Source organism: Lampetra fluviatilis, chromosome 1 (genome assembly GCF_964198595.1).
Source record: "Lampetra fluviatilis chromosome 1, kcLamFluv1.1, whole genome shotgun sequence".
NCBI lineage: Eukaryota > Metazoa > Chordata > Hyperoartia > Petromyzontiformes > Petromyzontidae > Lampetra > Lampetra fluviatilis.
Genome location: NC_136275.1, coordinates 16,624,994 through 16,637,017, shown reverse-complemented (window position 1 = coordinate 16,637,017; position 12,024 = coordinate 16,624,994). Strand labels below are relative to the sequence as shown.

The 12,024-nt window shown below is 44.3% G+C and overlaps 1 protein-coding gene across 3 annotated transcripts in view; it reads left to right on the top strand.

Annotated features, from left to right (window-relative positions):
* RECK (reversion inducing cysteine rich protein with kazal motifs) overlaps window positions 1–12,024 on the top strand; it is a 143,837-nt gene that overhangs the window by 80,444 nt on the left and 51,369 nt on the right. For all 3 annotated transcript variants that reach the window (XM_078857791.1, XM_078857783.1, XM_078857800.1), the window contains one exon: window positions 10,681–10,728. In XM_078857791.1, coding sequence (XP_078713917.1) covers window positions 10,681–10,728 — 48 coding nt within the window. The remainder of the gene's footprint in view (window positions 1–10,680; window positions 10,729–12,024) is intronic.

Here is a 12,024-nt window from a genome sequence, read left to right as displayed (position 1 = left end):
GCACACACACCACGCACACACATTGACTAACACACACACATCGACTGACACACAGACATATCAACTCACGCACACACACATCGACTCGCACACACATCGACTGGTACACACAACAACAGCAACCGCCATTCGCCACTAAGTGGAGGTGACGTCACCACGACGCTTGTGCCAGGCCATGTGCACCTTGAGGCCACGTGAAGTGTTGAACGCCCGCTGGCAGGAGGTCATGGGGCAGACCCAGGTGCCACGGGTCGACTGACTGAGATGACTGAGATGACTGGCTGATGCACCACCTGTGCCCCCTACTGTGCCAACTTGCTGTGCTTTAGCCACCCGGCGCTCTGCTCGTTGTTGTGAGTGTCGCTCCTCCGCCCTCCGTTGTTGTTGGAGGGCGACTGCCTCCAATTGCCCAAAGAGCGTCCTTCACGAGCCTCCTCCACAGAGGCCGATCTTGACACCGCTGGTACCAGTCGTCGGAAAGTCCACTCAGCTCCACGTCCTCTTGTACCACATCACTCCATTTTTTCTCTAGCCCGTGCCGCACCCGTTTAGCCCCCTCGATCCGGCCAAACAAAAGCTGTTTAGGCATGCGGTGGCTGGGCATGCGGGCTACATGACCCAGTCAACGCAGCCTTGCCTGCCGGAGGAGCTCACCGATGGGACTTTGCCCAGATCTTTCAAGAATGTATGAGCTCCTCACACAATCCAGCCTGGTTAAACCCAGGATGGATCTTAGGCAGGCCAGCTTAAATGTTTCTAACCGGCGAAGATGCTCCATCAGGGGGGTCCCCGTTTCGCAAGCGTAGAGAAGGGAGGGAATGACCGTGGCCGAGAAGACCTGAAGCTTCATGTGAAGCGACAGACCAGGTAGCTTCCACACAGCGTTACGCAACCGATGAAAAGATATTGACGCTTGACTGATTCGGAGTGAGACCTCTGCTGTTAAACCGGAGCCGGTCATGAGCACACTGCCCAGGTATGGGAAACTCTCCACTCTCTCCACAACTGCCCCACACACACGGACGTACAGTGAGGGAAAAACGTATTTGATCCCCTGCTGATTTTGTACGTTTGCCCACTGACAAAGAAATGATCAGACTATAATTTTAATGGTAGGTGTATGTGAACAGTGAGAGACAGAATAACAACAACAAAAATCCAGAAAAACGCATGTCAAAAATGTTATAAATTGATTTGCATTTTAATGAGGGAAATAAGTATTTGACCCCCTCTCAATCAGAAAGTTTTCTGGCTCCCAGGTGTCTTTTATACAGGTAATGAGCTGAGATTAGGAGCACACTCTTAAAGGGAGTGCTCCTAATCTCAGCTTGTTACCTATATAAAAGACACCTGTTCACAGAAGCAATCAATCAATCAGATTCCAAACTCTCCACCATGGCCAAGACCAAAGAGCTCTCCAAGGATGTCAGGGACAGATTGTAGACCTACACAAGGCTGGAATGGGCTACAAGACCATCGCCAAGCAGCTTGGTGAGAAGGTGACAACAGTTGGTGCGATTATTCGCAAATAGTAGAAACACAAAATAACTGTCAATCTCCCTCAGCCTGGGGCTCCATGCAATATCTCACCTCGTGGAGTTGCAATGATCATGAGAACGGTGAGGAATCAGCCCAGAAATACACGGGAGGATCTTGTCAATGATCTCAAGGCAGCTGGGACCATAGTCACCAAGAAAACAGTTGGTAACACACTACGCCGTGAAGGACTGAAATCCTGCAGCGCCTGCAAGGTCCCCCTGCTCAAGAAAGCACATATACATGCCCGTCTGAAGTTTGCCAATGAACATCTGAATGATTCAGAGGACAACTGGGTGAAAGTGTTGTGGTCAGATGAGACCAAAATGGATATCTTTGGGATCAACTCAACTCGCCGTGTTTGGAGGAGGAGGAATGCTGCCTATGATCCCAAGAACACCATCCCCACCGTCAAACATGGAGGTGGAAACATTATGCTTTGGGGGTGTTTTTCTGCTAAGGGGACAGGACAACTTCACCACATCAAAGGGTCGATGGGCGGGGCCATGTACCGTCAAATCTTGGGTGAGAACCTCCTTCCCTAAGTCAGGGCATTGAAAATGGGTCGTGGATGGGTATTCCAGCATGACAATGACCCAAAACACACGGCCAAGGCAACAAAGGAGTGGCTCAAGAAGAAGCACATTAAGGTCCTGGAGTGGCCTAGCCAGTCTCCAGACCTTAATCCCATAGAAAATCTGTGGAGGGAGCTGAAAGTTCGAGTTGCCAAACGTCAGCCTCGAAACCTTAATGACTTGGAGAAGATCTGCAAAGAGGAGTGGGACAAAATCCCTCCTGAGATGTGTGCAAACCTGGTGGCCAACTATAAGAAACGTCTGACCTCTGTGATTGCCAACAAGGGTTTTGCCACCGAGTACTAAGTCATGTTTTGCAGAGGGGTCAAATACTTATTTCCCTCATTAAAATGCAAATCAATTTATAATATTTTTTACATGCGTTTTTTTTATTTTGTTGTTGTTATTCTGTCTCTCACTGTTCAAATACACCTACCATTAAAATTATAGACTGATCATTTCTTTGTCAGTGGGCAAACGTTCAAAATCAGCAGGGGATCAATTACTTTTTTCCCACACTGTACACACACACATCGTGGCAGACACGCACATGGACTCACATATGCACACCAGGACTTACACAATAATAAATAGATTTATATTCACCAAGTAAATTTAGAAATATTAGTTGTCAGCACACAAACTAAAATATTGTAATATTTCCATGGTGATAAGTAAAAATATAGGTTTCTATGTACGTGAGTTTATCGAAACAAAAGCAAGGAATATAAATATGAGTTGTCCGCATACACACAAACATTATTAATGTAATATTTGCAAAGTGATTATTTAAATAATAGGTTTCTATCAACGTGAGTTTAGCGAAAGAAGCAGGAAAATTGTACTTAACATTGCCATGGTGAGGCCTAGTCCTGTGCAGAGCCCCAGGCCTCGCCTAGATTGCCCAGTCGGCCGAGGTGGCACCTTGGCAGGCTGGGGGCTGGGCTGCTAACCCCCCACCATCCCCTCACCCGCGCTACAATAATACTATCTAAGCGCTATACTATTAATATGTACGGACTCTATAGTAGTAACTGCACGCATCGGCGTGGGGGGGGGGGACATTACACTGTGAAGGATTGACCTCAGAGTTTTGTCTTTTTTATAGCATTTTTAACGAGAAATAAAATTTCCCCATCACCACCACCGAACGCGTGCGACTTGGCAGGGGCCGTTCCTCCCACGGAAGGCGTGTGAGTTGGTATGGTCGAGCGCTCGTAATAAATAATGAATTAAAGAAAAATCGCACCAAATCGCTAATTGAACTAATTAAACGTTGAGGGACGTGAAAAACGATTATCGCTTGCCCACCGCGGGGCTTACGGCGTGATACCTGGCAATTTTTTTTCATGTAAACCCCACCGTTTGAGAGCTAAATCCTTTGCAAGTGTGCGGACACACATACAGATAGACGGACAGACAGACAGACAAAACATGCCTTTTATAGGTCAGACAATCTACAATATCTCTGCAGCGAATGTTGATGTGAGAGGCACATTTGTGGTGTCAATTGTCAAGACAACACAGCAAACATAATATAACTTGTTCCACATAGTATTCCACAAAACTTGCTGCACATCGTCAGTGGTAAAGTACTGAATGTTTCATCAAGCAAGGAGCAATAACACGAAATCCTGCTTTCCGTCCTGGCACTGTCCGAGACATGCTTTATTAGCAGCAGGCCACGAAGGCGTATTACACGAGCAATGTTATACAGTACCAGTTAATATGTCCCACTGCATGCTGTCTCCTCGTGTCATGGTGTTAGCACTGTCTGGACATGTCCTTTGTGTGGGACACACTTTCCACGCTCCCTAATCCGGGCTCTGGTCCAAGGTTCCTTACACCCCTCTCTACAACCTGATACGCAGCCTGGCGCAGGTGGGACTAATCGTTTCCTTGTTATGTGAGCGACAATACTCTCTAATTATGCGCACAACCGCCCTTACCAGTGCGTGTGCCCATGTAAGATCCTGCACCTTTGTCATCCCGTCTGGCCGGGAGGTTTTCATATTGATCTCATGCCAAAAATTCCACCTTTATACCCTTCTTCCTAATTTGTCCCTGAGAAATGTATTTGGTTGCAGGCCGTGTTATTCGATATGGTTTACTCAGAGTTAATTTGCTTCAAATGAATGGACAATGACACAAAATCCGACATGAAAATAGTGTTAATGATGCCCACAAAGTTCTTGCCTCCTCATTTACAGAATTTATTTCCATTGATTTTGTTTTGGCTCAGTGATGTCGGATTAAGATGAGGGGTGGGTCAAGGGTGGGGGGAAGAGGGCACAGTGCCAGGTTCAGGAAGGAAGAAACACACAATTTGTAGTGATTTCTCTGGCAAGTTATACATCTCAAGTGTTATACTCTGTCAATGTAAGAGGGGTGCCTGCCTTTTGAAAATTCCCAACCATTTACATCTGGCTCTGGCTTGTCTTGATAAAGAGCACCCAGATCGTAGCTTGGTGACTGAAATCCATGTTAGTCAGCTTCACAGAACATAATTTCAGTGAAATATATTTAAATGCGGCGTTATTTTAAATGTGTTTTTTTTTATCAAGAAAACTTTAATTTGTTTTGATGTCGTAACGCACGTGTCTGCCTTCTGGTGGTGGCTGGCTGGAAACCACACAATTGCGCATGTCACACGAGCGGCCGCAATGTTAGCAGCACGTGCATAGAGCGCGCCGCCTCCAAACTGCGACAAGTGGCAAGCGAACAGTGCTTCGCAGGATCATGATGGTCATACGAACCGCTATATCACGCCAAAAAAGAAAACAATCAAGATATTGGTATTTGTGTCATGTGTTCACTTTGCTTTAAGCAGTGTACAAACTTGAAACACCCAAATGGACTTGTGTACTGCTAATTATATTACATTTTTCACACTTTTTAATGTGAAAGTTGCATGCTTTGTGCGCCATTAGATACAGTATCTATTTGATGTTAACATTTCGGCTCCAGTGTTCAATTAGCCTCATTGAACTGCATGGACATAATCACGCATGTTTCCAAAGCATATTTAGCCAATTAAACAAAAATGCAGTGACATGTGTGAATACTCAACATTAGCACTGCTGAATTAATAAACATTTGTAGCAATGACCGTACCACATTCCAATTAAATATATCAAAGTGTGCCGAAAAATGGGGCCTCGCAATCTCACTACCACTATAGTTCTCACCGCACCACCCCCTCCCCCAACGCTGTGAATAATCTCGCTTCCTTGAAGAGTGGAACCTCTTCTAGAATCTCCCCATCCCCTGGAATGAGCAAAACATTATTTGGTTGTAGAAATGAGAGACAATGCAATACATTTGCACTTGAAATACACTTTGGAAGACTGACATAAGATCAGATGAGTCAGTTCTGGCAAGGTCCAAATCAGACTTATACTCTCCAGCATACTTCTATCCTCCGATTGGCACGGTTGGTTATGTACGGCGCAAAAAAGTTCAACATACATACTTATCCTGGTTCCACACCTACTTCTCAAACCTGCTTCTTCTGTTTCCCATGCAAGAACTGTCTTCCTATCAAAACCCCCACATCACTCCATCCTCTGCCCCTGCCCTTCTCAATGAATCTACTCCCTATTGGCAACATCTCCAGTCTTATTCTTAATCATAATTTATATGCCACTGACACCCAGGCAGCTCTACATCACGGCTGACTACATGGATTCAACCTCACTGTCCTCTCGCACATTCTGCCTTGATACAATATCATCTTTGTTTCCTTCTAACTTTTTTCAGCTAGATGTTGCCAAAACTGACGCACTCCTCATTGGAAAAAAATACACTCTCAGGAAAGACTCCAGTTTGAGCCTAAGCCTCTTAAATTCTGACAACTTTGGTGTTATCATTGATCCTGAGTTGTCGTTTATTTTCCTCCACGTGTCAACATATCAACAGGATCTCGGACCTCCATCTGTGCAACAACTTTCACTTCTTTCATTTCATTACCCCAACTGACCCTGAGAAGCGTATGAATGCTTTCAACACATTATACAGTGAGGGAAAAAAGTATTTGATCCCCTGCTGATTTTGTATGTTTGCCCACTGACAAATAAATTATCAGTCTATAATTTTAATGGTAGGTTTATTTGAACAGTGAGAGATAAAATAACAACACAAAATCCAGAAAAACGCATGTCAAAAATTTTATAAATTGATTTGCATTTTAATGAGGGAAATAAGTATTTGACCACTCTGCAAAACATGACTTAGTACTTGGTGGCAAAACCCTCGTTGGCAATCACAGAGGTCAGACGTTTCTTGTAGTTGGCCACCAGGTTTGCGCACATCTCAGGAGGGATTTTGTCCCACTCCTCTTTGCAGATCTTCTCCAAGTCATTAAGGTTTCGAGGCTGACGTTTGGCAACTCGAACCTTCAGCTCCCTCCACAGATTTTTTATGGGATTAAGGTCTGGAGACTGGCTAGGCCACTCCAGGACCTTAATGTGCTTCTTCTTGAGCCACTCCTTTGTTGCCTTGGCCGTGTATTTTAGGTCATTGTCATGCTGGAATACCCATCCACGACCCATTTTCAATGCCCTGGCTGAGGGAAGGAGGTTCTCACCCAAGATTTGACGGTACATGGCCCCGTCCATCGTCCCTTTGATGTGGTGAAGTTGTCCTGTCCCCTTAGCAGAAAAACACCCCCAAAGCATAATGTTTCCACCTCCATGTTTGACGGTGGGGATGGTGTTCTTGGGGTCATAGGCAGCATTTCTCCTCCAAACACGGCGAGTCGAGTTGATGCCAAAGAGCTCCATTTTGGTCTCATCTGACCACAACACTTTCACCCAGTTGTCCTCTGAATCATTCAGATGTTCATTGGCAAACTTCAGATGGGCATGTATATGTGCTTTCTTGAACAGGGGGACCTTTTGGGCGCTGCAGGATTTCAGTTCTTCACGGCGTAATGTGTTACCAACTGTTTTCTTGGTGACTATGGTCCCAGCTGCCTTGAGATCATTGACAAGATCCTTCCGTGTAGTTCCTGGCTGATTCCTCACCGTTCTCATAATCATTGCAACTCCACGAGGTGAGATCTTGCATGGAGCCTCAGGCCGAGGGAGATTGACAGTTCTTTTGTGTTTCTACTATTTGCGAATAATCGCACCAACTGTTGTCACCTTATCACCAAGCTGCTTGGCGATGGTCTTGTAGCCCATTCCAGCCTTGTGTAGGTCTACAATCTTGTCTCTGACATCCTTGGATAGCTCTTTGGTCTTGGCCATGGTGGAGAGTTTGGAATCTGATTGATTGATTGCTTCTGTGAACAGGTGTCTTTTATCCAGGTAACAAGCTGAGATTAGGAGCACTCCCTTTAAGAGTGTGCTCCTAATCTCAGCTCGTTACCTGTATAAAAGACACCTGGGAGCCAGAAATCTTTTTGATTGAGAGGCGATCAAATACTTATTTCCCTCTTAAAATGCAAATCAATGTATAACATTTTTTACATGCGTTTTTCTGGATTGTGTTGTTGTTATTATGTCTCTCACTGTTCAAATAAACCTACCCTTAAAATTATAGACTGATCATTTCTTTGTCAGTGGGTAAACGTACAAAATCAGCAGGGGATCAAATACTTTTTTCCCTTACTGTAACTCAACTCTCTTCTCTATGGCCTCCACAAATTCCTCATTTCCAAACTCAAGATTATGCATAATCCATTTGCTAGGATCTCCACCCGCACCTGTGAGTGAGACCACATCCCTCCAATACTTCAATCCCTCCAATGGCTTCAAATTCAATCTTGGATCAAATTTCAGATGTCACTATCTTCAAGATACTCCAACGACTCAGCCCTGCGCATCTCTACCCTGCTCATCTCACTCTGCTCCACTGCACACACTCTCCGCTCCAGCAGCCACGGCCTCTGTTGAAGCCCCCAGTCAACATTCGCTCAGTGGCAGGTCGCTCACTCTACTCTGCTTCCCCAATAGTCTGGAACTCCCTTCCCCCTAACATCCATGCTGTCGACTCCCCGTTACTATTAATTCCCGTTTTTCCCCTCAGCCTATGATTGGCTGCCTCAATCTATATTATACCCACTGGTTTATGTTCCGTGTTTTTAGACACTATATCATTCCAAATTGTGTTGCATTGTGTTATTTAGGATGCCTTGGTGAGTAGCTACAGAAAGGGGCTCACAGTTGCTAAATAGTGCGCTAGTACGAGGCAGCCGAGCGGCATGATTATCTCGCAGCCCATGTGAGAGCGAGGCACATCAAGGAAGGATGTTTAAAGGCCCCCCGTGGTGCGGCGCACATCTCAGCGGGCCCGTATGCGCTTTAGACCTGGGTATCCTGCTGAGATAAAGCCGGGACCTGGGAGGCTTTGAAGCTTCTGTGTGTGTGCGCACGTGTGTGTGTGTGTGTTTTTGAAACAGTGACACATATATAGACATACTAAGAGGGAAGAACCAGTACGCACAAGAATGATAGAGGTAGGAAATAAATAAAGGACAAATAGCTGGAAGAGATTAGACAGAGAGATATTATTTTAAAGATACAGAGGATACCAGTTAAATGTTACCAACTTATTTTGGCATGTGGTGCAATCGATGCCTCTAAATTTTCGAAACAATCCTTATACAATCCAAGCAAATTATATCAGTAATTAATTGAATACTCATTAGTCCTGACAGTGATACTTGTTATGATGCATCCTTCACTCAGGACTGTATTATTCCATGCGTGTGTCATACATTATTAATTTATCGTCATGCTCATCCACATGAATATGTATCCATGTGTTTATATAAATTGTGCTGACAAAAGTACAAATGAAGGGAGTGGAGGCTATGCTATGGACACCAGAAAATACATGACAATTCTCATCATTGTGACAAAGGTAGACAATACTTAATTTGAAGTTTTCGTGACTGCAGGAATCCATATTCTTTGGTTCTTTCGGTAACGTCACCTGAAGACGGTCACTTGTGTTGTGATCGAAACGTCGTGATCTATTAATTTTCTATCTAGGTGACTTTACCGAAAGAACCAAAGAGTATGTAGACAAGACATTAATTTAATGAACCACACTCTTGAGTATGTTTAACTTTTGGCGCATGATTTGGCCAATGTGTCATTCATAATTTGCACCACCCATTATAAAGGTGTACAGCGGATGTGCTCGTGCTATCTCACATGAGTGAAGTGCTGGTTGGAAAACATCAGATGATACCGGAAGGTAGCAGTCACGCCTCCCCGCAGACGCTGTTCCCTGAATTCACTCACTCGCATGGTTAGCACATTAGGACATTTAAGCGAAATGTGTTTTAAATGTTTGGACGTGTGCAGTTTGTTAGGTTCGAGTGCGGGAATTGGGTGTAAAAAAGCTGGCAGCCTCAGGCTGTCAATGCTGATTTACATATTTGGATCATGCACACACACGCACACAGCGTGTATGTAATTTTCCGCTGGTTTCAGTTTGTCCTAAATTCCACCTTCAAGGATAGCACACATTAACCAGATATGCCAATAAACTGGTCAATTCATTGTGAATACAAACCAATGTTGACGGTGGCACACCCAGCCAATTGTGAACAATTATTCATTATTTACGTACAATTTCACATATACGAGAAATCTACAACAAAGGTAAATGGCATTCAACAGCCATCTAAACATTCTCTCCCCCCTGGGTGTGCCTCTGAATGCAGATAAACCCTTTCAAGTAGAGCACAATTCAGGTGCAGTTGATTTGCCCTGTATAAATAAGCATAATAATATAGCGGTCAATATATTGATACTTTGGAATATGGGGGTGGGGGAATCACATGCTTATATTCAGGGACTTATGCATTTTCTATATTTCATTTGCATACATAGACAGTTGCACACAATTAGAATAATGCGGTTTCAAACAAGGACACGTGCACAATGGTACAATCTTACATCTGCGAATGCATGTGCTCATACATAAATGAGGCTGCCTCTTTCATTATATGGTTGGGAAAGTAATTACGGCGCAGTAATGGTGCTGGCTGCCAGCCTGGGGTATTCTCACGTGAGGTGTGCGATACTGTGGCACGTTGCGGTATTGTATTGTAGAAATGTGGATTACCGTGATATGCTCCACTGAGTGATGTATTGTGGTGTTTTGTATGGCTACTTTAGAAAATTGCATTAAGCTCCACTTATTTCTGAGTCCATTATGACGCGAAACGTGTTACCTGTGGTATATTGAGAGTTTTGCTGTTGTGTTGTGCAGATGACACTATTGAATTGTGTTTGCGTACCGCGTGATTACATGTGACGTGCAGGGTGTGCTGCATTGTGCATTGTCTCGTGGTAAAGTACAGACTGAACCATTTATAGAAACCCCACTGATTTCTTACGATCCTCTGAATTTCTTCTCAACAATTGATTGAATATTGTGCAAGTGATTGCTCCATATCTTAAAGGAGAGCGTTAAAATATGTATTTCGATTGGTGGGAGACGTTTTCGGTATTTTTTCTGCAATGTCTCATAGTTATTTTAGTGGGGTGTCTATAAATGGATCAGCCAGTGTTTTGCTGTCTCTCACCCACGACCCCTTTGTCTCTTGCAGGCATCAGCCAAAAGCGGCATCAGCTCGCAGTGCAGGAAAGAGTATGAGGTGTGCATACAGGCTGTGGGAACGCATGTAGAGAGTCAGCACCAGGGCTGGGGGGGAGGAGGTTATTTAATTGCATTTGTGAAGGCGAGGCCCTAAGGCCCAGAGTACAAAGGGACCATCGACTAAAAAACACTGGAGGTAGACTGAGGATGATGGCAGATTTGGAAGCTGCAGCCTAAACATTTCCCTCTTGCTGCTTTCAGCCAATTCAAGCCATGGCTGAATCGTGTGCAGCTGGCCTTCCCCCAGTAGGGCTGCATGTGCACGTCACATGCTTGTCCTCAATTTCCAGGTCAATGTTTTCTCTCTTGCCATTGGCGCCGATGAGTGCACGAACAAATGCAAACCGCATTGTCGCATTTGGAATTTTATAAACATGCACCCTAATATATGAACCTTAACGCGGGACCCCGGGGTCCCGAATAAACGGAAATAAAAATCGTAATTAATTTATTTATTTTTGGCGACTCCGACCCACCGCGCACATAAACGCCGCGACCCACCAGGTGCGGATCATTTTGTTGTAATGTCGTCCAAGCGCATAGAGGACGAATGCGCAGAAGAGCTGAACAAGCGAATGCACTCCATGCTCGGGTATGGGCAGGATCATAAGTCGTATCCAAAGCTGCTCAAACTGCCTACACGACTTAAGTCCTTTATTTGTATGCATAATACAGTAAAACTGCTCTCTTATCTTCATTATTATTTGTGACCTACCAATGTCTGCAGCAGGATCAATCGATGACAATCCTATTACCTGCAGATATTTAACAGATGAGATGTGTTGCACCGTTAATTCCTCCTGTTTGAAAATACTTTTCTTGTCTGTATGCATCTGTCCAGATATTTTTTTTTGCGGTTAAGCCATAGTCCCCACATACCGCTCATATCAATGCGGATAAGAGGAGCGGAGACCCACTACTCTGTAGAGTAACATTGGTATAAACGCTTGTTAGAATATGAACAGCGCATTGAAAACGCGTACTATTTTATGTACTGCTTACAAAGTGTGTTCACAAATCCACACTGAGAAACACGATGATTGACAGAGGGGTGTGAATTATTTTTTCGATAGTGTATTTAAATAGAGGTACTGCAGGTAAGTAGTTTTCACTTTTAAAGGAATAGTTTAACAACACTTGCCACCATCCTTCAAACCCATTGGTGAAAAAGAGCAAAGTTTCTGTTTCCATTGTAATATAATGTATATGCGAGAACCGGGGGCTTATGGGACCCGGGGTCCCGCCATAAGGTTCACGTGACAGATAAGCACGTCTGATTTAAAGGTCACTGTTG